The 27,065-nt window shown below is 47.6% G+C and overlaps 2 protein-coding genes across 8 annotated transcripts in view; both read left to right on the top strand.

Annotated features, from left to right (window-relative positions):
* ADAMTS9 (ADAM metallopeptidase with thrombospondin type 1 motif 9) overlaps positions 1-9,003 on the top strand; it is an 82,573-nt gene extending 73,570 nt beyond the window's left edge. For 4 of the 6 annotated variants that reach the window (XM_027700638.1, XM_027700639.1, XM_027700641.1 and 1 more), the window contains 8 exons: positions 16-148; positions 394-488; positions 643-737; positions 832-965; positions 2,448-2,539; positions 4,560-4,664; positions 6,708-6,802; positions 7,106-9,003. In XM_027700638.1, coding sequence (XP_027556439.1) covers positions 16-148; positions 394-488; positions 643-737; positions 832-965; positions 2,448-2,539; positions 4,560-4,664; positions 6,708-6,797 — 744 coding nt within the window. In that variant the 3' untranslated portion in view covers positions 6,798-6,802; positions 7,106-9,003. Of the gene's footprint in view, positions 1-15; positions 149-393; positions 489-642; positions 738-813; positions 966-2,447; positions 2,540-4,559; positions 4,665-6,707; positions 6,803-7,105 lie in introns of those variants that run through there. The other 2 variants (XR_003536969.1, XM_027700640.1) reach the window with 2 other exon arrangements.
* A 10,918-nt stretch (positions 9,004-19,921) lies between these two features.
* Positions 19,922-27,065, top strand: part of PRICKLE2 (prickle planar cell polarity protein 2) — a 104,938-nt gene continuing 97,794 nt past the window's right edge. Inside the window, exons 1-2 of one of the 2 annotated variants that reach the window (XM_027700713.1) lie at positions 19,922-19,996; positions 20,311-20,396. In XM_027700713.1, coding sequence (XP_027556514.1) covers positions 19,955-19,996; positions 20,311-20,396 — 128 coding nt within the window. In that variant the 5' untranslated portion in view covers positions 19,922-19,954. Of the gene's footprint in view, positions 19,997-20,310; positions 20,397-26,976; positions 26,996-27,065 lie in introns of those variants that run through there. The other variant, XM_027700717.1, reaches the window with a different exon arrangement.

Below are 27,065 nucleotides of genomic sequence, written 5' to 3'. Positions count from 1 at the left end.
TCTTGTGTCCTGCAGTGCTCTGTCACCTGTGGAGTTGGGGTCATGCACCGGTCGGTGCAGTGTTTGACGAACGACGACCAGGTCAGCAGCTTGTGCCATGTGGATCTGAAACCTGAGGAGAGGAGGACATGCCACAATGTCCATGACTGTAAGTCTGCAGATTTGCACCTTCCTTTGCCTTTCTCGTGGCTTCAGCACCTTTTCTCATCAAACTCCTAGAGATCTGCAGTATTTCCGAGCATTGGGAGCCATCCAACTAAGCACTAAGGCACACCAGGGAAATCTCTGAAAAATAAACAAGATGTTTTGATGTTTTGGATGCCTCACAGTGTTCCAAAAGAAATTTTGATGTACAGTTGCTCAGTAACTACAAGTATTTCTGTTTTGTTTCAGGTGAACTACCAAGGAGTTGCGAAGACGTCAAAAATCTCAAAGGTGTCACTGAAGATGGTGAATATTTCCTGCAAGTCAAAGGAAAGACATTAAAGGTGCATTTCAGCAACAGAATGATAGTTAATGCATTTTCCAAAGGTGCAAGAGGACCCTGCATGTGCTCTTCACTTCCACTCTTGGATTTTCTACCTTTGGTTTTCTCAGCGATGCCTTTGCCTTTGCGACCAAATTCTGGCTTCTCTCTCTCAGGTGTATTGCTCTGGGATGCAGACTGACAGCCCAAAGGAGTATGTGACCCTTGTAAATGGGGATGCAGAGAATTTTTCAGAGGTGTATGGATACAGGTAAGAAATCCTGTAATGGTGAGCTTCACAGTGTTTTTGTTTTTCATGGCAATATTTCCCGGTCATGAGTAGAAAGGGTTTTCTTTTGATTTAGATTGCATAACCCGACCGAGTGTCCGTATAACGGGAGCAGACGAGAAGACTGCCAGTGTAGGAAAGATTACACAGCAGCTGGGTTTTCCACCTTCAGCAAAGTAAGGCTGGACCTGAACACTATGCAAATAATAAGTGAGTAAAAACAGGGCCTTGCCATTAAAAACAAAATGTTTGTTTTACGCAAATATAGCTGTAACTACAAGCAAGCAGTAGTACTCTAGTGAGCAATATTCCTGAGCTTTCCTGTTAAAAGCTGCTTTTAAACTTGGTCACCTGTTTGCTGCTTTACTCTCGGAGACTGCAACTTGAGTACATCAGAGATGCTCGTATTATTTCTCTGTAAAGCAGGAAAATATTAAGACAATTGCTGGTACATCTGCTCTGCAGAATGAGTATTTGCATGCACCTGGCAGGCCAGTGTATTTTTTTGAAGGATTTTATTTCATTTGATCTCCTATTTTCAGACTGGACTCAGACACAAAGCTTAACCAGGCAGGAGCTGCCCCCCCATTTTACACAGAAGGGTGTCAGGAGATCCCAGTGCAGGGGATTCCACCGGGGCGGGGATGCTGCTACCTATGGCCAGGGCAGAGGAGGCTCTTGGCAGAGCCAGACCATGGGGAAATAATTTGTGTTGGTAGTGATGGAGGTGGGGACATGGATTAGCAGGGGAGAAGAGGGCTGTAGCTGTGCAATATAAGTGATACCCTGTCTCTATTGTAATTCCTTGGAGCTGGAAGCCACCTCACCACCACAGAGCCTGTAGCATCCCATAGGGTTACAGTTTCAGTCTCCCTGACTCCAGGGATGCTATCGGTTTCCAGCAAATGTTTTAAAAATACAACATATTGTTGGGAGTTCATTCAGTAAATAGCTGAGGGTTTTTTAACAAATCAAAATCCTTCCTTGTAAAACGACTCTTTATCTGATAAGTGGTTTTTATCACTTAATTTTCAAGACCTCCCAGTCTATTAATCTGTAAAAAGCTACTAATAATCTGTAAAAGCTTCTAGGTAAAGATCTGAAAGGAACCACCCTCGGGGAATTTGATACCACCTCCCTTTGAATTTCAAAAGGATCTGGGCACCTTCCTCTGTCGGGCAGGAGCTATCTCACATCCCCATCTAAATGAGTCTCAGTTACTTCAGATCCTTCCAGAGCAAAATACCCCAATTCCCTTTGAAAACCCGACCCCTGGGCTGGGGCAGCCAGGAGAGCAGAGATGATTGTTTGCTTTTGTTTAAAAGGGAGATTTAGGAGGTCCTGTAGCCTTCTTGAAAGTGGGGAATTTTCTGATAGAAAAAGAAATCCCAAGTCGAAGGTTCGAGTTTAATTGTTATTTATACCTTGTTCTTAAATCACCAATGGACTTAAACCGAGTTGTAAACACTGAGAGTATAAGTTTCCTGTTAAATTCAGTGTTCATGTGCTGGGAGTCACACGTGGGATGAATTGGGAGATTAAATATTAAAGATCTAGTAGTCTTCATTCTCCGTATTAATGTGTGAAACCAGGTTTAGTGAATTTAAACATTAGCAAAGAAAAGGTTTACATTTATTTTGTCTCTCTCCCTGCATCTTTCTTTCCATGTTATTCACCAACTCTTCTCCACAGCAACTGACTTACAGTTTGCAAGGACACATGATGGACGACCTGTTCCTTATGCCACTGCTGGGGACTGCTACAGTGCTGCCAAATGCCCTCAGGTATTTGACAAGAAGAGGATTTCATAGGAATTGGTGCCATTTGTAATGTTCAGGCCCTCTATTAATTACTGCTGATCACATCAGCCCAGCTTCAGTGTGTGGCACATTCTTATCTCAGTGATGAGAAACTTTTCCCTCTGTGAAGATGGAGAAAGTTCCCTTTGTGAAGATGGAGAAAGTAGTTTCCACTTTCCATATTATCAGGCCAGTGGCTGCCTAAGGGACATTCCCTATGGCCTCAATCAACAGTAAAGGAGAAAAGAAAGAAGAAATGGGCTGTAGGAGGAGAACTGGGCTTTACATGGGTAGTTGAAGGCAGGGGGATCAGTCCATGGCAGGGATTGGTGGAAATGCTGGGCAGGGAGAGCAGGAGGGAGTCAGGGAACCTGCCTCTGTGCTCTGCAATCTTGTACCCACTTAAACCAGTTTGCAGGGGTGCAAGAAGATGGGTGAGACAGCCCCTCTGGATAGGAAGGCAGCAGACAGACAGCAGGACTCCTGCCATGCCAGCTCTGGGGGAGGTGCCTGAGAAGGAGAGGGCATTTGCAGGGCAGGAACAGGTCGGATTTCTGCTGCTGGAAAGACAGAGCCCATCAGTCAGAGACCACAGTGGTACCTGCCAGCTGCAGCCCCAGTGTCCCCACACCCTGCTGCTTATTTTGACAGCAGCCTCGTGGGACCATCACTGACCCCACTTTGGGGCTGTGAAAACACTGACAAAATGAAGGTGGTGCCTGTGCATCAGGGCAAATCCAGCCTGTCCCAGCACCACAAGTTGCCCAGCCATGAAAGCACAGAGTAGGACATGGGCTAAGTTGCCTCCTCAGTACCTCTAGAAGGTGATGTAGAACATCTAGCCCAGCTGCTTGGAAAAAATATGCTTTTTGAAAGTCTTTAGGAGACAACACTGTTTTATAGATGGCTTGCTGCATGTCCCCAGCACGCCTAGCTTTTTTGGGGCTGGGGGATGATAAGTGATAAGTTTGGATAGTCCAAGGTGTGGGATGGACCATATTGGCAAATGGCATTATGCAGGGAATTGCAGCAGCAGACGGCAGAGGGCAAACCTCTCCATCTCCTTCCCTCCCTGCTTTTGGAGCTGACACTTTTCTGCACAGCTCAGCGGCTTAGGGATTGACTTCTTACCTCAGGAATGCTCATGAATGTTAATATCTGTCTACCTGACCCAGAGAGTTTGCTCCTCTCAGAAAATCAGCGTTCCCAAGGCAGCAAGTGCAAGGAGCAGAGCTAACAGCCATCTGGTACCTCATGGCTGTGCTGGGCTGCGGGTCAGCCTGGGGATGTGTCCAAAAGAATTCTTCCATGGGTCCAGAAACAGGCAGGGCTGGGGTCTGCCATGGGGGCGAGGGGAGGGCTGGGGGGCTGAGCACTGGATGCCAGCATACTCCTTAATTTTCCATTTTTGAGAAAAGGTGGAATGAAGTGTTTTAAAGAAATAAGCAAATGAAAGAGTTTTTATTTTACTGAAGTCCGGGGGAAAAAAAAACCAAACAAACAAACACACAAACAAACAAAAAAACCCGAACAATGAAAAAACCCAGTGAAAAATAAGGAAAATAAGGAGAAGTGTGCCCTCTCCAGTTGAGGAGGGAGCAGTGACAGTGGCTTCAGCACATCCCTGGAGTCCCTTCCCATCAGCTGCTGGAGCATGTCAGGCTCCGCAGTTTGCCATGGAAAAGCCAAGAATGCCCTCGCCTGGCAGAGAAAAAGTAGTGCAAAACCAGGGAAAAAGTACAAAACCTGGGTAAGGCAGTGAAAACCCGGGAATAAAGGGTAGTTCAAAAGCAAGCTGCAGCCCCTCCTTCTCTGCAGCCACCAAGCAGAAGGAAATTCCTAATGCGAGCCCTGCTGTGATTTGTACAATGGGCTAATCGCGGTCACGGCGATGGAAAACAAGGGAAACGTTGCTGGCAAAATCCTGTTAGAAAAGTGATACCGTGACATGCCAAGAGGCCAAAGCACAGCATTTTGGGATAACCAGGCTCTTCTTGTTTTTTAGGGTCGCTTCAGCATAGACCTTTATGGGACAGGCCTGTCCCTAATGGGAACAGCCAAGTGGCTCTCACAAGGGAATTACGCGGTGTCGGAAATTCAGAAATCCCCAGTAAGTTGTAACTTAAATTATGGCTATACCTGCTCATCAGAATTTTTTAATCACCACATTGTCATTCACGGCAACATCTTCCAATAGAGATTAATAAAAAAAGAACATCTGATGTTAAAGTGTTGCCTGTAATGGTAGTGGGGGGGGAGAGGACCTCGCGGGTTTAACTTGATCAGAGTTATTGCAATTAATTAGTGAGCCTGATTAACTGTGAAGCTGAAAACACTGAGTGCTGTGGGGCAGAGATATCCTTAATTAGTTGTCTGAGATGTCCATCATGGAGTGTGCATCACAGGGCCGGGCAGCAGGACGAGGGCATGTGGGGTCAGGGCTGCAGAGCAGAGTTGGACCTGCTGGAGAGGGTCTGGTGCCAGGCAACTGCACTGAGTAGGAATTGTTCCCAAAACACCTCTGATAAAGTGTGAAGGATGTGGACCTTCCTGCTGGGCTGGGTTTATCTTCTTGAGAGAGTCTCGAGTCACTCAAGTTCAAGTGGGCTGGGGTGCTGCTGGCATGCTGGCAGGGGCACCATCCCCTGCCACTGCCTGTGGCTCTGCTGACTGGAGACCTCAGGCTAAGCCAGGCAGCCCTTCAAAATCACTCCACAGCCAAATTTGAACTTGTACTGCTTAATTTGCCTGCCCATTGACACCTCCCTCAGTGTTGCCTTCACTCTGTTGCTTCTGTGTCACGTTCTGAAATGGTAGAATACTAGGATTGCTTTTTTGGCTGTTACTTCATGTGAGTCATCCTGATTGCCCCTGTTAAAACTTCCAAAGGAGGTCACTGTAATCATTTAACAAAAAGCAATTTGCAAAATATTCTCTTCTGCACTTCTTTCAGTCTCCCTGGCTCTGGGGAGCCCTGTGAACCCCTAAGCCTCATCTGTTCTGGTGCTCTTAGGGGTGAGTTAAATACTACTGGTCTGACCACGCTGCAGGTAGAAGAGGACCTGTATGTCAGTTCTGGCAGGTGCTTTGCTATTCTCCCTTTCAGAAAGGAGAAGCCCGAGCAGACAACTTTGGGCTTGCAGAGGACATCATGGCTGGCAGAATTAAAACAAACTTTAAGGGACAGGGTTGCTTAAAGATCCTTCATCACCCGGTGGCATCTGTCAAGTGCTGTTCCAAGGGCGTAATTGCCCGCAGGAGTAGAAGAAAGAATGGCATAGTGAGAAGAGATGATAGCAGCCTGCTGCAGTCCCAGATCAATAATGTCAAGGGCAGGGTGGAGCTCGTTTAAAAATAAATGCTTTGTGCAAGCTTGTTCTGTGCTTAAGTCCAATTTTCTGGTAATTGAGGGTTGAATTCCCCTCAAGGACTATCTGTCCATTGTAATGACCAAGAGGAGAAAGACTCTGCGGAGATGGGATAAGGAAGGCCAGATGGAGGTATTGATCTCCTGACTGAAGCATAGTTGCTTGCAGGGCTCACCTGGAGACCAGGCCACGCTCAGGACCACTCCACATTTTCCTTTTCTGGCTGTGGGAAGGGGAGGAGGGATGGTACCTGAGCAAGTGGCATTGCCTCACTCCATCACTTTCCCTCCCATCTTGTCTCTGGAGCCACTCCAGGCCTTTCCCTTCCAAATGAATGTTTCTTGGTACTGCCTGCAAATATCCCTCCCATGCCCTTCCCATGTTCAGGCATAGCTGAGGAGTTGTTATTGTCCAGTGTGGTTTTGCTCTTGCAGGAGCCAAGTTTTCCACTTGTTACTATTATTCAGTGTGGGGCAAATCACAGAATGCAGATACCCTTGAGATATCCCTCCAAACAGCCTTCTCCTTGGGCAGCTTTCAATGTAATAAATCAAAACTACCCTTTCTTATTTGTGTCCACCATCTGGCCTGGTAGCACTGAAGAGAATTACATTTGTGTGTATTTGAATATAATGGTGATTTTGTAGATTGATTTAGGCATCATTTGTTTTCCTTCCAAGCCATTTTCTATTAAAAATCCTGGCTAGAATAACCTGGACCTGGCCCTTCCACAGTGTGGAGTTCCTGAGCCCTTACTAAGATGTTATTTCTGATTTTGCCTGCAGGATGGTACCAAAGTAGTGGGAAGATGTGGTGGTTACTGTGGGAAGTGTACTCCATCATCTGGAACAGGCCTCGACGTTCAGGTGTTATAGCGATGGTGAGTTCCCAGCAACTTCTGCATGAAGGGAAATCTTCCCAAAAACATCCTGAAAGAACAGATCAGGCCATGCTTGCAAAAACACTTGTGCATTGAGCGCAATGGGGACAACCACACACTCCACACAGCATCCTGGTGGGATCCCCTGCTCCCCCAGTAACCCTAATGGTGTTAAAGGAAACACACTTCCTGCCTCACTGACACCTACTTTGGCTCCGCTCTTGTGTTGATCTCTCTAGTTACAGGTTCCAGAGGTGAAGATGATGATCTGACTCTAATATGCACCTTGTCTGTGTTTTCCAGGTTCTCTGGGAGCAGCCAGCGGAGATGAGACGGATGAAGGATAGCGATGCAATACCTCTGCCTTCCACTTTTGTATCTGTTTATATGTATATAGATTGCATATTCTTAATGTACAGTATAATATTTATGTTTGGGATTATTTATTTTGATTTAATATTTTTGTACGTAAAATCATTATATTAAGGCTGCTTTTACTATTTTTATTTTTTATTGTTAAATTCTGCAGTCAAACCACTGCATTTTGTATACTCTACATTATATGTAGCATTATGACAAGTGATACTTTATTGTCACTGTATTCAGTTGTTTACTTTCAATCAGTAATTTTCCTTCAGTTTTGGGCTGCTTTGGCCCTCCACGGTGCTACACAATCTGCATAGGGGTATTTTTGGCATTTCAATCTGTCTTTATGTAAGGAAAATAGACGAGATGTGCTTAAATTTTATTTTTAGGGATTAGGCTGACAGCACTCAAGGAAAACATGACAATGAATACAGTGCTAGTTGCATTAGCAATCTTTATCTTTTAGGTATGTTTTGAATTTCACATGACCTCTGTGGCCAGTGCTAAAAGCACTGGTTTGGTGCTAACATGATATTTATTAATGCTCTGTAGTTTTAGTTAATCCAGTGCCTTTATCAGTGAAAAGGGGATACAGCAGAAAAATTGTCAGGCGATTCAAATCCGTTAAGATCTACCCCAGCTTTAGGAAGATTCCTGCAGATGGATCTTCAGCTCAAGCCCCTTTTCCGTAGGGCTCTGAAGTGAACTCACTTTTTAAAAAAACATCTTTGTCTCCTAATTGCATGTGCCACTGTGCTTCCTGGCTCCATCTGGAAGCGGGGTATTAACTCATCCCAGACAGGCTGATCAGGCCATATGTTTCCCTGGACTGTGCACTCAGAAGTGATGCAGTTTCTTACAGACTTTGTCACAAAATCCTAGCGTGAAGCTGAAAGCATCCCTGCCGTGTTCCCCCCACGGCAGGGGATGGGGGACAGCACGCCCAGCCAAGCCGCCCCTTCTCTTGGCCAGGGGACTCCATTGCAGGCACCTGCAGCATTTCCCCGGCTTCCTACTCACTCCCAGACCATCTGCAAAGGGAGGCTTCAGCGCTGGCGCTGCCTTGTTTCAACAAGATCACTCTGTACTTACAGATGACTCTGCTCCCCCTTCAAAAACAAGCTGCTTTACGCCTACTTCTGTGTTGCCTCAGATCTTCCTGGTAAGGCATCTGTGCTCCTTGCTTCTCTGCCATCCCATGTACAACCAGACCTTTAGCGCTGGCTTTTTTTTTTAATATAAATTGAGGAGCCATGTCCCATAGGTGCCATGGCTCCTGCTTGTACATAGCCCTCCACTTGTGGCACGCCACGCTTTCGCAGAGCTTCGTAGCACATTGAACGGGGGTGATGTGACCAGATTATTTTTGTAGTCTATGACTATGTCCCTTATCTCTTTCTCCACAATTTTACTTAGTGATAGGAAGATGCTGCCCTCTCACCTTATATGTCAGGGCAGCCAGGAGCACAAAGTACAAGGAAAGGAAGCTTTACAGCACAAAATTGCCAGCAGTTTGGAAAACCAAAGAGGCTTATCTGCTGCTCCAGATAACTCTTGCCATTTTGGATGCAAACAGTTAACAAACGCAACCTCAGGATCTTGTGTGAGTCTTTTACAGAGCTCCCCAAAGGATGTGTAATCAGTCTGTTACAAAACAGTTGGATCAATGGTGATAAACGATCCGATCCCTGGATTCATAACCCATGTGTGTGCTGGGCTGGCTGTGTTCAGCCTTTGGAGTGAAACCTGTCAGCCTGACAGTCAGGGATCGACGTGTTCCTGTCAGCTGGGAGACATCTCACAGGCAAGCAGCTACAGAACTGGTGAAAAAAAAAGGGAAAAAGGGAAAGGGGAAAAGGGAAAGAGAAAGAGGAAAAAGGGAAAGGGGAAAGGAGTAGTAATGGAATAGTGATTTTTTTTTTTTAATGATAATTGCTTATGTATAACTTCTGTAGGGGAAAAGGGAAAATTGCACTATGAACTTTAGAAAGAAACAGTGGTGCTTAGAAAGTACAGGCTTATTATATTTTCTCTAATGAAGTGAATGGCTATTTATAAAAAGAAATACTATTTTGACCTGTACACATTCATTTCTACCGTATAGTTTCATAGCAGCTATTAACAGAGCAAGAGAAGCCTAAAAAATATTAAACTATAAGGGAAAAAAATGACAGAGCACTGATCCTGTGGTTCGTTAATGGGCATCATTAGATAGAGCAGATTTTGAGGACCAGAGACAATAGACATTTCTTGTTCAGGAAACAACTCTGGGTTTTGTATATCAATGCTGTTATTTTTCTACAAACTGGGGTATTTTTTGCAAGCACTTTCCTGTACAGTGTTTCTTTTCTTTCTGCTTATACTCAAAAGGAAATGAAAAGACCCATAAGACATGTCTGTATGGTCTTGCTGCATTTGCCATCGTATTTCAATGGATGTGCTATTATAGAGGCAAAATACTTTGTACACAAGGGAATAATACATTGAATGGTAAACATTCCTTTCTGTGCTGGTGTTTATTTCCAAGCTTTGGGTTCCTTGTTTGATTGTCCCATGCAAAAGGAATGAGGGAGGGGAAGAATGTTGTGCATGTACAACCCTGCCCCAAGCCCACAACGTGGACCAGGGATCATTTGGAGAATGGCCCTGACTATGCACTCATGTCCCTCTGGTTGGACAGACTGATGGTCCCCAATTTCTGCCCAGTAGAGGAGTGCCCCAATGTGCAAAACATACACAAGCACATCCCAGAGGTGCCCCATGAGCTGTTCAGAGATGGCTGGTGACCAGCTGGTGCTGCCTTCATTGACCAGGGACATCCTTTGCCATGGGATAAAAAGGGAGACAAACAGCTCATTTTGCAAATGTTTTTGAAGGATGAGCTGGGATACTGAACCTGGTCCACACCACTAGCAGTGCTATTGAGAGAAATGTGGGGAAAACCCCCAACTTTTCTAAGCTGGGAAAAATAGCATCATATATACCAGAAAATTCAGGTAGAAGAAATTTGGGTTAAAAGGAAGCAAATGTGGGGACCAGCTCCCAGGAGGACAGTCACATGATGAATTGCAGCCACTCTGACATCACCACTACCCCAGAGACTGCAGGTAAGAGTGAAGAAGTTGCATTTTCTGTCCTCCCTTGTATGTTACTCAGGCATTGTGTCAGAAAATACTGCAGATCTGTTACTGCTGGCAACTCTAGCCTTTTCCAGCTTCTGAGTTTTCAACCCAAAGGAGAGAGGATTCCTTCCTCATGCTGTCTGAAACACTGTCAGATGCAGAAAACAGAGCACACATTATTTCAAAAGCTCAATTCTTAGTTTCAATGACCAATCTCTTAAGAGTATCTTTATTTTCTATCATTTATCCTTAATAAATGATTACAAATATTTTAAACATGGGCTGCTGTGGGATTAAGCGAACAGGGTGTGTGCACAGTCCCTGACTCATATTTAACCTTCCAGCCCTGTATAATGACAGGGTCATTTTAACACTTTTAGTGCTTAGGTCCTGTTATTCTATGCAAATTGCAACACTCTTCTTCAGCCTTGTTGTACAGCTTCAGAGACAGAGGTGATTGCTTCATCTCTTCAGCCTTCTGCCCCAATAATGGGCATTTTTCCACAATGGAAAAATAAAGTGCATTTTGTTGAAGGCTGTTGGAAAACACACATCTCAAGGAACAAGTGTTAAATCAGGACATTTGCTAGAAAACCTTCTTCTCCACATAGTCCCACTTACTGTATTGAAAAGTGCAGAGAGGCAGAAAAGACCAAGGAGGGGAAAAAAAATTTTCCACTGAGGCACTTCCAGACCTGCTCTAGTGGGTCTTTCCAACACAACTCCTCTTCCCAAACCGACGATTGAGGGCTGACTTAGAAGAAAACATTCTGCTGGGGAAGAGCATTGAGGTGAGAGACTTCTTTCATTACCGGGCAAAGGCACAGAAATTCAACCCAACCCAGGAGTCATTAACAGCTGAAGCAGCTCAGCCGATGTGGTAAGTTCTCCCATTGCCTGAACTATTCAAATGGAGAACTCTTCAAATCAGGTCGTTGTAAGAGACACATTTGAGTTCATCCAGAAGTCACCAACCTTTGTAGCTGTTGGTCATGCAGTGGGAGGGGATGAGTCCCTTTGCAGTACACATTCCTGGAGGCAGCTCTCCAGCTTGTATTGAGCAGGAGGAAGGAGCTGATGACCAAAAGTGGTGCCTGTCGGTCTCACTCCAATATTTTCCAAGTATTTTTGCCTGTGGAGTGATCCAGGCAATCGGAATTGTAGCCCTCCAGAAGCAGATTTAGTTGACAAGTTTCTGACCTCTCTTTGCAATAGTGAGATGGAGAACGCTAACTTATTTTTGGCCTTCACAGAAGAGTCTGAGTTTCCACTTCAAAGCTGGCTTAATTTTTCAGCTATTTTATATTAGCAAACATAAGGCAGAGTTTAAAAAAAAAAATCAAAAGGAGAAAAGAATAGTGTTTTGACCTAACCCAGATGCTTTTTATACTTTATTTCCTGGGAAGTTTTGTTTGTTTGTTCCACTTTAAAAAAAACAAACAACAAACCTGTGAAATTTTCCATGAAATTACTTCTGCCTCTCTCTAGTTATAAATATTGCTTTTGAAGTGTTTGGAGATGTGATTAGTTGACTGTAAGCACAGGGAGATGTGTTGTACGTACAATTTTAAGCCAAGCTGCTCCAGGTCCTCCAAGGCAGTGGCTGCATATGAAGTGCAGAGGCTGAGGCCATGCCCATCAATCCATTTACACCAAGAAAACCTCAGTTCTGTTGGGAGCAGAATGGTTTCCACGTTACATCTCACAGGCGTCAGCACATGCCTGGCTCTAACACATAATCTGAGCTGCCAGCAGCAATACTAAGCTGCAGCTACTTAAACATTTGTTGGTACTCAGTGTCTCCATTTCTGAGGAGACAGCATGAGGAGAAGAGCCAGCAGTCTGGAGTAATCTCTGAATACAAACTCCTTTGTATGTGGGGCAGAGGGTGCAGGGGGAGGCAGGGCTCTGCCTATTCTCTCCCTTAAAATCATTACTTGGCTCCATTCATATGCTTATAACTTCTTCATCCTTCTTTTAATCTGCAACTATATTTCAGACGAGCAATTAAATTAATCAGGTCTTTGCTGCATTGTCCTTTTCTAATCCATCCTCTCTGGCTGGCTGACCTTCCTCTTTGAAGCTATTCAACTGCTCGCTGCCTGCCTTCCCCAGCCCCACGGAGAACAGAAAGCAGCATTTGCTGTGAAACGCTCACGGTAGCAGGGAAGTGGGAATGGATCCCTGCAAACTCACTGGCAAGAGCAGACATGTCCAGGTTAGTAGCTATGACTGGCAAATACAAGTGGTGCCTCTAAACCCCCCCGCCCTGGCAGGTGGGAGCAAAGCCGCCTGCAGCAGAGGATGCAGGCAGGTACCAGATGCTGCCAGGGGCTGGAGCTCTGGTCTCATGCATGGCTTGGGCTCCCCTCATGAAGTTGTCTCAGCATGGTGTCCCAGGTTTGACTATCCCTTTGGAGCAGGGGCCACGTGTGTGCTGGTGGGAGTGTGCAGTTCTGCGCTTGCCCCTGAGGCTGGCGCCTTGCAGGAACTCAGAACAAGCAGGTACCCACTGGTCCATTCCTGCCCTGCTTCAGAAAACACAGCAGAGCTGAACTGGCAAACAACTGAATAACAAACCACATATGGTGCGGGCTGAGCTGCTGGAAGGAGGCACAGAGCAGCAGTGGCCATGGAGGTTTGATTCCTGGCAGCACAGGGAGCAGCACCCTGAGTCTGAGCCTTGTCTATGGGAGCAGGATGCTCTGGCCTCTTATCTCATCTGCGCCAGGGCTCAGCTGCTGAAATGCTTTGCTGTCTTCCTCTCTCCTTCGCTGCTCTCTTCCCAGGGGATCCCTGAGGATGCCATATCTCTTCAAATCCATGTGTCTCAGGGGACAGTCCACCTGGATCAGTGGCACAGTTAATCTAAGGAAACCCCAGCAGATCTCTCTGATGATTCTCACTTGAGCTGCTGCTCCATTCAGGTAAGGTAAAGGGAGAGGTGATGTCCTTCAGATCCACTTTTCAAAGATATTTCTAAATTCTGCTGACTGAATTGCATAAAGTGGGGTGTCCTCGAGTCCTTTCAACAGCTCTTGTCAACACCGACAGCTTCATCCTGCTCTATGTGGAAAACACAGTGGGTGTGCCCTGTGCTGGTGCTCACCTGGAATAACCCTTGAGAGCTGCTCCAGGAAAGGCTGACACCCAAGATAACCTGAGTATATCCTCCTCTTTGTCGGCTTTCCTCCACGTTGTGCAAGTGGTATGTGAAGCTTTCCAGGTATGACTTGCATTCAGATTTCACTAATGGCATTTCCCCACTTGATCATTCCCAATGGCTTGGGCCTTTCAAGAGCCTAAAGGTATGGAAGCATTTAACTTCTGAGAATCAGAAGCTTTTGACAGCAGGTAGATCCTGGGCTGTTTGCCCTGGCTAAAGAACCGGCATCTCCAGCAGGTAAAACGAGTGTAAAACCTGACAACATTGGTGGCCATGAAAGAAAAAATTTCTGTCATCTCAGGGACCATAGACAAAGTTTTCTAGATTTTCCCTTTGACCAGCTACCTAATATCTGGTGATCTCAGCTACTACCAGCAGCCCAGCTTTGCCACTCCCCTATTTATCAGCAGGTTTCAATCCTGTGAAACTGTAAGAAAAAGGCTGTTTTCTTTCTCTCCCAAAAAGAAGAGACAGTAAAGCAGCCTTAAAAATATGAGTAAAAGGACCTTTCCACCTGCAGGGTGGTGAATGATTAATGTGAGGGACTGAAGGACATCTGTGACACTTCCAGCACCGTGGCAAGGGAAGGGCAGGATGGGTCACTCCTGCCAGCTCACCTCCTGCCGTGGCTGCTGACACCTGCCTCTGCACCACCTACCCCAAACTGGTTTGATTTTTTCTCATTTTCGGGAATGGTCCTGAGAAGTAAAAGCAGCACGGCAGGAATGTGAATTTACAGCTTAAAGCAAATAATTCTGCTAGACCAAAAGAGAGCTCGAGGGAGTGAGGGGGGATAGTAGAAAATTACTTGTTGCTATAGCACAAGGATGTTGTGTGTAAATTGGCAGAGCCCCATTTGATTGCTTTGTTTAGCCTCAAATTGAGAAGAATTAAGGAACCGCATGAACCGGGGCCATCCACCACCCACCCCTTGTCAGACAGGCAGGGAGAGCTGTGCCGGGGGACTTCTGAGCTCGACAGCAAAGAAATCCAGTTCTGGGAAAAGCTGCAGTGCTGTCATCTCATTTCAGGGAGTGAGTAACAGCCTGAAGGACGAGGAGGGGGTTGGAAGAGGAGCAGGAGGGAGGGAAGCGGGATGCACAGCCTGCTGATACTTTGCCACGCCAGCATCGGAGGCCGGGGTGCCCGGGGTCTCTCTAGCACCCCAGCAGGGCCCAACCTCCCCAGTTCGAGAGGGCAGGGCCCTTTTTGTGGGAGTAAGTTTTATGTATCCACTTGGCTTCGCATTTCATAGCAGGTGCTCCTCTCCACAGAGTGGGACTGGGCTCCAAGTTTTTATTGGTGTGGACTCCAACTCCCAAATGCTATTTACAGGGAAATTGAAGACCGCCTTCAAAATTAACAATAGATGGCTATAAATCTTACTCAGTTCCCTAGCAACTAACACAATAAAATCCTAAGGTTAAAAGGAGAAGGGTTATTTGGAGATACCTTGGGGAGCACATAATGGCCATTTGCATTCCTGGGTGGGAGGACAGAAAAAAAATTCCTAGGATATTTACAAATGAGTGTACTTATTAAGGATAAAAGGTGAAATTACTCAGTACGGTTTTAATCAAAATACCTCAGAACCAACAAATCTAACAAAAAATAGTAGTCAAATGCTGTGATAAAGAGAACTCGGAAAATGTATGGCAATCTGCAGAACTGATGGAAGGGTTTGTTAAGTTGCTAAGCCCACTTTGTTACCGATTCTGACATCTGAAGTGTGTGTAGCACAGACTAACTGTGTAATAAACGTTCAGAGTGAATTTGACCGTTATGTGCCTGATGGAATATGCCCCAGAAAAACCTACGCAGCGCAAAAAAAATTAAAAACTGAAGTAACATAGCATGATTCATCCCGGCCTGGGTTCCTGTTATGCACAGCACAGATTGAAATTCCATATCCCCACCTCAAACTCGGGTTTATGCACAGCCTTTTCTCTCTGCAGTAATTGCAAATCTTGGAGCCGGAATGAGCGGAAACACTGAACTGTTTCGCTCCTAAAAGACCCTCATGGGGGCACGTTTACCCAGGAAGAGGGAAGCTTGGTGGAGGAAGGATGCAGTAAAATAGATGCCTGTTCCCCAGCACACTCCTTCAGCAGCTATGGCACTTAGAGGTATTTTAAGCCCTCCTTTTGCTGTTTGAAAGGCTTCAGACAATAACTGCCTAATAACAGTCAGACGTTTATAACCTTTAGGGTACTAGACGGAGACAGGATTCGTGTTGAGCTGTAATTCACCTGCACAGGCTGCTGGCAGGAGGAAACACAAGGGGACTGACTCGGTCCATAACAGCCAAATTCACCTTGACATCACAGAGGGGAGAAATGGATGGGCCCAGCATCAAAATGAGATCTGTTTTCTGCCTTACTCCACTGCTTTCTGCTAGTGGTACTGCTGCCTCGCTGCTGATGGTCAGGGCTGGACTGTAGGAGGCCCAGGAGTGTCAGAGCTGATGGAGGGATGCTGAGAGCTTTCTGCATGTGAATATTTTAGCGGTGATTTCCTGACATGAGGCATGGTTTGCAGGATAGAAGAGCCGGGGGCACTTTCCTGGAAAGACTAGCAAATTTTCCTGGCTTCATACACAAATGTGTTGTGTCTGCCAGCTAACTCCCATCCAGAATTGCTGGACCAGAGCTGGAGGCAGACTTTCCACAGTCTTTGGTGGCACAAGTTGTCTCCATATTTCCCATACCCTTGTTGCAGTTACTGCTGTGGACCTGCAGCTGCTCTTCCTGGGTGGTAAGGGTTGCCCACTGGGCTTGGACACAAGTCACTTCATTGCTGCTATTGCACAAGCTGGTGTCCCAGAGGGAATGGAGGTCACCAGGAGAGCAGAGCCCTAATGGGAGCTCCTTTTCTCCATGTGCAGTGGTCGGACACGATACAAGATGAGTCTTGGCAGAGGTGCAAGGTTGGGCACACAGGCTGGGACTAGGCAAGCAGAACAGCTCTGCAGCAACATGGGTTTTTCCTTTTCACCTTCTGCTGCCAGAGGCTGAATTTGCTTGTAGAAGTGCATTTATCTGACCAGAAGGAATAGTATGTTGGACCAAGATGCTCTGCAGGGCTTGTGAGCAGACCCACTGAGCCATGAGGGCTCACAGAGCCTGGATACCCTGTGGCCACTGCCCTACATCCCAGACTGCTCTCCTACACAGATCCCTCCCACACCAGTCTCTGCTCCACCTACCCTGTGACCAAAGGCTAACGCAGGAGCTGCATTTCACCTTTTCCTGAGCTCTTTGATTTTAATTATAGTTATTTCTGTAGTATCAGATAAAACAGAGAGCAGGAAAAGAAGAGCATCCCTGTCATTTCCCTCCTCTTGGCCATCCACAACTTCAAAGGAAAATGGGTCCATCTCATAGTACATGAGTGGAGCAAGCTGGGTTTTAAACTGGTTTAGTCATGAGAAGGGCTGGAAGAAGTGTCATCTCCAGGCAGGTTTGGTTGAAACAGAAATGGGAGGGGAAGATGACGTATGGAACAATTTAAGTGACAGCAGAAACAATAATTTGTCAGACAAACTGTCTGGCATGTATTATCCATGTGTGTCTGTTTCTGAGCCTATTTGACAGCAGTATCTGACACCCCCCACCTCCAAGCTGAGTCTGCCTCCTCTCAAGAGGAAGATCTCCATGTTTATAAAAACAATAATACAAAATCCCCTTTTGAAAGTACTTCTTGTGGTAGCACAGGTAGGGCTGGAGCTGTGTTGCTCTCCCCTGCCCACCCAGCCATGCCAGGATGGTGCATCATCCCCTTTGCACATGGTGAGAACAAGGGAGTGGGAGTTTATTTCCTGAGAGATCTTTACTCTTGGCAGCTTTTCTGGGGGAGGAAAGAGAAGAGGAGCATTCAGGCCAATGAGATAATGTATCCCCTCCCTTTCCCAACTGCATCCCAGAGATGATGTTCTGGCCTGGCTGTTTCCTTATGTAGATGCAGCATCTGAGCATCCCTAAAATATGATTGAGTCCTCCTGACTGGCCTTTTATTTGTCCTGGATGCCCTTGGCCAGAGACAAACTGCTGTCCCCATGAAATATTTATATGACCAGGAGTCCCTAAGGACCTGACTCCATTGGGGTCTGTGCTACCTGAATATTTTTATGGCTCTGGGTGTACATGATTTGCCCAGATCCTTCACCAGGCACACCAGAACAGAGGCAGTGAGCATCCCTCAGCCTTCTTATCTGCATCTTCAGCAGTCCCTTCTGCCCTCATCTTCCCTCTTCTTTTGAACACACTGATGTAAGTCTTGATGCTCAGAGCCTCCCCTGCCTTTTGCCTGTGTATTGAGGAGTCACCCACCAGTGCCTGCAGTACCTGCTGGAAGGAGCCTAAGGATACAAGCGGGCAGGGTGACAGGAAAGTTTGGTAGCTCCATGGACAGCTTGGGATGGAGGGAGGGGACCAACCTGCCTTGTTTTATGTAGCAATTTAGGACCTGCATCTTCATCAGAAGACTGGAGCTGTGATTCAGCACAGCCACACCTCCAAGGAATTTACCCTCCAACTTTGACTTACTTTTGCTGTTTTAAACTTATAGCAGATGTCCTCACCAGCCCTGTTATTGAGGGCGCACGGCACCTCTTGCAACAGCAGAGCAATTAAAGAGGATTTGCAGGTCACCTTTAAAGCATTTCCCACAGCACGTTGAATCTTGTTATAAGTCTTGTATCCAATACTGCTTTTATTTCAGCAGTTTTAATTGGAGTTTTAAATATTCTGAATCTTATGCAAGACACCCAAAGTGCTGGAGATTTTCAGGCCCTCTCTTGCACGGTGTCTGTTCCCTGAAATGCCATTGTCCTTCAGCAGAGATAACAGTAACTCAGCACCCCGATATTAATGTATTCCACACTTGATACAGGTTATAGGTGAAGGTGTTTCAATATGAGGTCAAAGCCCAGTTTGCAACCAGTTGCCCACTGTGTAATGAAATGTGTGTGTACTTGAAGAGATCGCCTCCTCCCTCGAGAGTTTATAATATATTCATGCACCACTGTATGAGCTGGAAACTGGGAGAGAAACCAAGAAGGAAAATGATGAGGAAATTTAGCAGAAGGGAGCACTAGAGGGAAGATGGAGGGTTTTGGAAAGGTAAAAATAGCAACCACAGAAAAACAGAGCAGGGAGCATTCAATATTTTCCCAGTGACATGAAAAAAGACTGTGAAAAAGAAAATTTTCTCCACGATAAAATTGTCTGTGGTTTTTTGGGTTTTCTTTTTGTTTGAGGAAAGAGCAAAAATCTCCCTGAAACTTTTTGCCTGAGACTCTTCAAGAGGTAACAATGCAGCTACATAGCTCCCAGCCTAATTTCAGCCTCCTAGACAGGAAGATACAAGTGAAGAATTGACAAAAATGAGAATTGATTAAATGAAAAAAAAAAATTATCAAAGCGTTATGGTTTTGACCACCTGTGAGGCAGCAAGGCAAAGGAACAAAGAGGCAGGGAAGGAGGGGAAGGGTTGGCAGGATTTGCAAACAACCACAACCATGGGTGAAGCTGTGAAATGCTAATAGCGAAGCTGCTCCAGCGCCACTGGGGACAAGTTTCCGAGGAGCCCTGTGCTCTGTGAAGCGGGTTTGCTCCTTCCCCTCTCCCCATGGTTCATTTTGCTCTGCCTTGCGCCAGATGTGCTGTTTGATTGCGGACCCCAGGGGTACAGGCTGGTTGTTGGCTGTGGGGATCCCTTTGTAGTGCACTGTGTACAGGGCATGAGCAGGCTGATGCATGGGCTGCCCAACCTCTCCCAGCCCCATGGATCCCAGCCCCACAGCTCCCAGGCCCATGGCTCCCAACCCCACGGTCTCACACATCTCAGCCCTGCTGGCTCATATGTAGCTCTGGGGGGACCGTGAGCTCCGGGGCAGAAACAGGTGCTTTGTGTCCTGGCCCAGCATCTCAGGCTGCAAATATATTTCCTGTGACTGTGTTTCTCCTTCACTCTGTTCGTGTTTGTCGACTAAACCTGTTGTCCTCGAGGAGGGGATCAGAAGCTCAGCAGGAACCCAGGATGTTTGCTCCGTGCCTGTGCCAGTAAAACCCCCCTGCACAGCGCAGCGTGCTCAGAGCTGTAACCTCAGCGTTTGCCCCTCCAGCCGTGCTAAATCGCACCTCTGCCCTTCGGGAGCTCAGGTTCTTTACTAACAGCCGAGCGTAAGGAGCACGCTGGGCTGTGCGCTACAGACAGACCCGGCCGGGCGCGGCGTTCCCGAGGGCGGCGGGACAAGAGCGCCGGGAAGAGCAGGGGGAGCGGCGCTCACTCCGGAGCGGGGCGATGACAGCGGGGGCGAGCCGGGGCGGGGGGAGCCGGGCCCTCCTGGGGCGGTGCCTGCCGGGCCGAGGGGCGGGTGAGGGGGCGGGAGCGGCGGAGGGGCGGCCGCCGGGGGGGCGGGACGGGACGGGCCGGGGCGGCCGCTGCTGTCGCGCACTCGGGCTGGGCTGCGCTGGGCTCGGTGCGGGGAGCGCTGCCATGTTCGGCCGCGGCTCCCGCAAGCGGCTCTCCAGCCGCTCGGTGAGTTGTCGAGGGGGTCTCTCTCTCTCTCTCTCCCTCTCTCCCCCTTCGCCCCCCCGCCCCGCTCCGCTCCAACCTGTGGCTCCGTCCCGCCGCCCGCTCCGGCGCCGTGCGGGTCCCCGCCCGCTCCCGCCGCCCGCATGTGCCCCTTTCCCCGGGTGCGTCCCCCTCTCCAGCCCCTGCCCTGCCCTCTCCCAGCCGTGCGGGTGCCCCTTTCCCCCGAGCGTGCCCCCTTTCCCCCCCGGGTGCGTGTCCCCTGTCCCCCCATCCTCCCCCCGTCCCGCAGCCGGCGCTGACTCTGCGGTTCGTTGCAGCTGACGGCGTCGGGGGAGCCGGAGAGGGGCCAGCCCTGCAACACCTGCGGGGACCAGTGTCCCGGCTTCGCCCTGCACAAGTGGAGGTAAGGCCCGGCGAGACCCCCGTGAACCCCTCATCCCATCGCCCCGACTCCTGCGGGCAGCGGGACCCCGGTGGGTCCCATCCAGCCTCTCTCTTCACAGGGTTTTCGTGGCTCCCTCCCCGGTTCTGTGCGCATCGGGGCTGTAGGTGTGGCTTTTTTTGGGAGCGCTTGTGTTAGTCCTAAGCGTGTTGCGCACCGGGGGTGGGGGTTCTGGAGGCGCGGGTGGGTTTGCCAGCCCCACACAGGTGTGCCCCACAGGTGTGCCCGTGGCGGCCGCTGGTGCGGGGTGCAGCAGGATCCAGACGCGGGACTGGGGTAACTGGTTTGGTAATTACCAACTCGCAGCCTCCCCACTGCGGTCAGGGGCTCGTCCTGCTGCCCCGGGTTATGCCGGGGGAGCTGAAGCCGCCCTCACCTGGCGGGGACAATCTGGGTGGGGTGGGAAGAGGGAAACGCGGCTGAAGGCGTTCTGATGGTTTGCACCAAACCACTGCGTGAAACTCCTGCCTCCCCCATGGCGGGATTTATCCCCTGTCAGTGATGCCAAGCAGAGATTTAGCTCTTGAAATGGATGGGGGTGTGTAGGAATGAACAAGTATTTTTGGCTATTCCTGCTATGTGTCTTTACACACTTGACAGCGCCGGTGCCTGCAAGGCACAGCAAGCCCTGGCCACGTGCTGGGTCAGCCCCTTCTCCCCTCCCCTCGTTCTTCTGCCTCGAAATGAGTTCCTGCTGATGGGCGATCTGGGACTTGGCGATATTAAATCTGGGCTGTGGGCTCTGGGAACTGTGCACAGACTTAGTAGGCCAGGGAGCGTGTGGCGACCTTTTAACCTTATTTTTCAGGGTATACCCTTTTCTCCAGTATCTGCTGTGCTTGGCATTCCTCCTGGCCCCTGCCCTACTTCTCAGAGATGCATCTCAGCTGCTTAAAGCTCAGGTCCAGAGCAAGGAGGGGGATTGATATACCCCCACTGAGTTGTATCTTAAAGTTCAGCCTTGCAAATCATCTGTTCCTGGTGGTGTTTGCCCCAGGGTGTGGTGGGACGGGTTCCATAGGCTGAGGTCTGCCCCAAGGGATGCACAGCGGCGGGTGGGGCTCAGCTGGGGTTCACCGTGGTGATCCTCCAGCCTGGCCCTCCACAGGTGCTGATGGAACATCCAAGTGCTCAGACCTTCAGGAGCTGAAGGTGTCCCTTCCTCCGGGGCTGCAGGAGATGTGGTCTCCTGACACCCTCCCAGTGATCTGAATCTGCCACATGTGTGTTAATAGATTTATAAGGTCACCCCTGAGTTGTCTTCTTTTCAGGGCTTATGAATGCTTTCCGGAGCTGTCCCAGGTTTCCTTGTGTCATTGCAGAGCTGCTTTATAATGCTAAAAGTGTCAAGGGGAAATTTCAAATGCAGGATGAGAAGAAAAGCTGTGGTCACCAACAGTATTCCTACCCTGCTCCAAGGACTTTGTGAGGTGCTGTGGTTCCTGTTTTGATGTGTCAGAGGGTGCAACTATCCAGTGGCTTTTGAAGAATTAAGTGAATTTTGATGTCACCCCATCGGAGGCCAAACAACCCAGCAGAAGGGGCACCCAGCTACTTGGGTAGTGTCAGATGAGAGGGGTGTTGTGGCTCTTTTCAGGTTGTGCCCTCTGCACTGGCACGTCGTGCCACTTGGCACGATCCTGCCAAACTCTGTGTGCAGAAGGGTTCAGCCTGTCAGGACCATCCATAGCCATCTCTTTTCCTGAGGGACCCCAGACATGGGCAAGGATTTTGGCTAAAACAGCGTGGATTGTTCTAGCAGCCTTTTCTCTACCTCCCCCAGGGCAGGAGAAGATGGGCACCCTTTGGGTATGGGTGGGGTCAGCCCCCAGAGGCACTGCTGCTTGTGTGCTCTGGGTTTGCATCCTGCTGAGCAGGTTAGACCTTACACCAAATTACCTTACGCTGGGACTTCATGAGCTGAGAGCCCTCCTGCACACATTCCCATTTAATTGCCTTGATATAAGAGTAATTACGCAATTAAACCAAATAAAGGCAACCTATTTGCCAGAACACAATAGAGAGGAAGCATGTTCATTTTTTACTAGCCAGTGGTCTATTAATGTCAGGAATAGGTAAGCAGGCAAATTATTCATAGTAGTTTTGCAGGTCAAAAACATGCTGAGGAGCCTGTGCCCTCTGTGCACGAGGTGATGTAGCCAGGGCCTGCTGGGGCTGCTCACCTGAATGTGCAGAATGAGACTGGAAGGAAACAAGGGTTTGCAAGGAGATCCTCAGATTAGGGATGTAAATCCAGATCAATTAACCACTAGAGATTTGTAAGGCTTTTTATAATCCTTTAACAGCAGAGTTTTGCTGATAAATGTACATGGGACTTTTTTTGCTTCAAAGATGCCGACTGGTGATGTGCTTTAGGGAGACGGAATTTGTAAGCTTGCAGGCACTGAAACCATTGCTGAGATAGGCATTGTCTTGTACCTAATTATGCTAGAGTGTGTATTTTCTACTTACCTGTGATTTTAGGTGTGATCAGCCACTCCATTCAGCAGGCAAATTGCTTTGTTAGACTGAGATTTCTGTGGTCCTACGTTCCCTTAAAAGCCATTTTTCTCAGAGATGGCTTTAAGTATTGGTTGAATTTATCATTCCTGGAAGCACAGACATGCTTCCTGAGCCAGGGAAACCTCCTGAAAATAAACTGTATTCTGCAGAACTGTTTTCAGAATAAACCTGGTCTCTATACTGTAGGTGATGTGCAAAAAGAAGATGAAAGGGAATTGTTAAGTAATTAAATAATATCCCTGTTTTTTGAAGTTTGTTTCTGAATCTTAGTAATTTTGCTCTGCAATTTAGGATCTCATATTCAAGGTAGTGGGTGAATTATCCTGTAGCAGTGTCAGCATATTTAATGCTATTTTGGTGGAAGAGAGGAATTGAAAACACCCTAGTTGAACTGGAGCCCTGTGTTTTATGCCCTCAAAGCTCCCTGCTGAGTGCCACAGATCTCTGCCTCTTATTGTAAGGCAGAAATTCAATTTTCAGTTTTAAATCATTTAGCCCTGAAGAGGAGAAAGTAGGTGGTTTGTCTGAAAAGACTGAAGATTGAATTCCACCCTCCTTGGGTGTGAAGTCTGCAAAGATGCTGCTATCAAACTATAACCAGTAAAACTCCCAATTTCTCATGGCCTGAGCAGCAAAACGACTCCTTCCTCTCCTCTCATTGCTTTCTGCTGTGGTGGGTTGTCAGCGAAGTGCATATGGACTGAGTTCATCTGTGTGGGCTGCGGTCTGAAGGATGGAAATGGGGTGTACATAACCAAATCCTCATTAATACAGGTCGATGGCTTTGTGTGGAAAAAGGGAAATCAAATTCAATAAAAATTGAACTCCTTAGGAGCCCGGGTGCTGTTTTCTAATCAGATCTGCATTACATTAAACTGTGTGCCATTCAGCTTGTTAACAAGCTTTGGCATTAAATAAAGCTGTCACTGGAGTTTGGTGAATGAATAGCCATTAGGAGTGTCTTTTGCATAATGTCTTGCAGAGAAAAGCCTTCCAGGGAGGTGGTCCAGGAGGAGGGAAGGGAATTTATAACCTAGTCCTGGTGCAATTAGTGTGAATATGCAAACCTTAAAGGTGACAAATGGTTGGCTTTTGCTGCTGTTAAGCTTACTGTGAAGAACTAATTTCAGATTTACTCTGGGTGAAATAAAATTACAGCCTTAATGCTGTTGTTAAAATAGGGAATCCTTCGTGTTGGGAGATTGGCATGTGTTTAGCACATGGAGCCATGGTTGGTTTGCTCCTTGAGAAAGCCTTGCAAAAACCATACTCTTGCAATTCAACAGACCTTGCTGTTCCCTGCTCTCTGTCTTCCCCGGAAGGACCAGCTACAAGCATAGATGCAGCACACCCAGATCTCAGGGTGCTATTTGAGCTCTGGTTTGAGGAGGGGGGATGTACCACCTGGTTTGCTAAGCCTGCAGAGGCAGTGGCATACGGCCGGTTTTCTGAGGTTTTCTGTCACAGCATTCGGATGCTGTGACAGAGAAGACAAATTTAAAAATAGTGTCTGAAAACCTTCGGAGAAGTCTTTGTTGCCATAGTTATTCTTCTGGTTTGCAGAAGCATTTAAAAAGCAGTAATAAACATGACATAAAGCCCTGGCAAATCAGTCTTTGCCTTTAGTTTCAGTGTGAGATTATGTTTTACATCTTTTCTTGGAATATCTTCTTCCTTGCATTTGTTGAGTAATCTTTGTCCCTTGGAATCATGTTTTGCCGGGGAAGAGATCTGCTTTTCTTCATGTGTTCCCATCATATGTCGTGGTCTTAACATCAGTGGTGTGTATTTGTACAGAACATAGTGCCTGGCCCTTACCTTCCAAGGCAGGTTCATGTGACTTGACATAATATTGAGTAATATTCCATACTAACAAGTCTTGATGCATAGAAGTGTTTTGAGCATTTATTTCTGTAACTTGGCATCTTGCTGAATTCTTCTGCAGTCAGTCCCACTGAAGTCTCATCTCATCTGGCCTTGTCAGATCAGGGAGCATCTGCAAGGATAAACTTTTCAGCTTCTCAGGAGAGATCCACCTGGAGATCCCAGGTGATCAACCCAAAGGGTTGTGATTGACCACTTGATCGCAAAAACCTACAGACAAGGAAAAAGAGACGCGTGTCATGAGGCGGTGACCCACAAAGGGGTTGTTGGCTTGTTTGAGGTTGCTGGGCAATGGTGGATAAGTCGCTTTGCAACTCCCTTCTCTGCCTTGTTGACTGTAGGCAGGGAGTCGCTCGTGGCAGTGGATGTTTGTTTTCTTGTGTGTTTGTCCAGTGCCCAGCGCTCCAGAGGGTCGGGTGCTCGTGCGTGGCGAGCACCAAGAAACTCCGTGTTTGCAGCCTCCCTCTGCGTTCCCCCAGCACTGACCCTGCCCAGGCAGGCTCCCATACACATCCTGGGCGCCTTTGGGTCTCCAGTTTGATGCCTTGTTCCTCATCCAGAGAGCAGAAACAATAATATTTGTAACGCAGCACATGAACGAATAACACCGAGTTCTGAAGCATTTGTTTCTACTTCTAAAAAAAAAAAAAAAGTACAGATTATTGCTTCCATATGTTTTCAGCATTTTTCATAGGTTATGTGTCTTTCACACACACGCTCCCAGCTTTTCCCTTTCATGAATAACAGGCTTTGTGCCTCACTCCTTTAGGATTCAGATATTCCACACTTCCTTGCATGTTTATTTGAAAGGCTTTGGAGATGTGAGAATAGCAATACCTTATCTTGAATGGGCTATGGCTGCCACAGTGAATTGTGCTGGCCTGGTGGGTTTTAGGAAATTTGTCATTTTGCAATGGAGAACCTGCTGAAATAGGCAACATTCAGCCAGTGTGGGTCCATCCCGGTGCTTATCCATCACAGCACTCCTGAGGTGAGTCCCTGGGGGACTGCAGAGGGGCCAAGTGTGCTGCTGTCCCTAGGGGACCTGTGCCTGTCCCCAGGGGTAGGCAGGAGTCACCTGCCTCCCCAGGATACTGCATCATGGTAGAGGGGATGCAAAAAAAAAAAAAAAGAAAGGTTGGTTGTGTCTGCTGATTTTAAAGCCTTTCACAGAAGGGTTGCTATCGTTAGTTTGTCTTTAACGATATTTTTTGTTGTATTTATTTGGTCGTAAGCAGTTCAGAAAGGAGAGGCCGCTCCCTGCCAGGTTACTCAGTGACAGAGTCCGTGTCCTGCAGCCCCTGTGCTGGTTTGGGTGGGGGTGGTTTGGTGGGGGTGGCTGCTGTGTGCACTGAGGCTCAGCTCGGGGGGATGCTGGAGTGTGCACTTAGCTTGGCATCAATGACTTCAGCTGTCCTATTTACTCACACCTGCGAAGTTAAACACTTGTGTAAGTGTTTGGAAAATCAGGTCTACTTTTTCTTTGAGTTTTCCCCTCCTGTGGTAGTAGGGACAGAACAGGGTAACTAGTGATGCTTGTGCTGATCCCACTGTTCCCAGAGCGTCTTTGCCAAGGGGCAGTTGGGCCATTGGGATGGAAGTTTGGATGGGTGTGGTGTAGGGATCAGCCTCGTCCTGCCCTGGGACGGTCTTTTCCTAATGTTGAGTGTACAGTTGCATTTAAGGATCTCCCAACCATTTTTTCTGGCTTGTCCATTCCATTCCTTCATGCCCTGCTGCTGAAACAGCACTTTAAACAGCCGAGACTGATAAGGTATCCTGTTTGTGTTGGCTGGGAGACACGATATGCACATTAGCAGAGCATTACAGTATCGGAGGCAGTATTGTCCCTGGCAAAAAGCCTAAAATAAATTCTTTAATTTTTTTGTATGCGATGTACAAAAGAGCAGGTGAGGTATGTGCTTGTTTCCGGGCAAACCCGGGGAGCCTGTTTGAAGTCCTTTACAAGCCACTCAGGATTGTATTGCAAGAACTCAAAGGAGTTTGAGACACTTGTTGATTGAATTTCAGCTGAGCACGGAGCCCTGCTCTGCAGCTGCTCTAACTGGAGCTGCCCTGCCCTGCTCCATTGCCACTGAGCTGCTGGCAAAAGCCAAAAAAGCAGAATCTCTCCTAGAGAACGGGCAGTGTGGGTACGTTTTCTGTCTGTTTTGAAGTGGCCTTGTGCAATTCTAGTTTTATGAATGGGGTGAAAAACCACTA

The sequence above is a fragment of the Neopelma chrysocephalum genome, unplaced genomic scaffold (assembly GCF_003984885.1).
Source record: "Neopelma chrysocephalum unplaced genomic scaffold, ASM398488v2 Primary Assembly neopelma1_147, whole genome shotgun sequence".
NCBI classification, from domain to species: domain Eukaryota; kingdom Metazoa; phylum Chordata; class Aves; order Passeriformes; family Pipridae; genus Neopelma; species Neopelma chrysocephalum.
The sequence above is the reverse complement of the archived record's forward strand: the minus strand, read 5'-3'. Positions and strand labels throughout refer to the sequence as shown.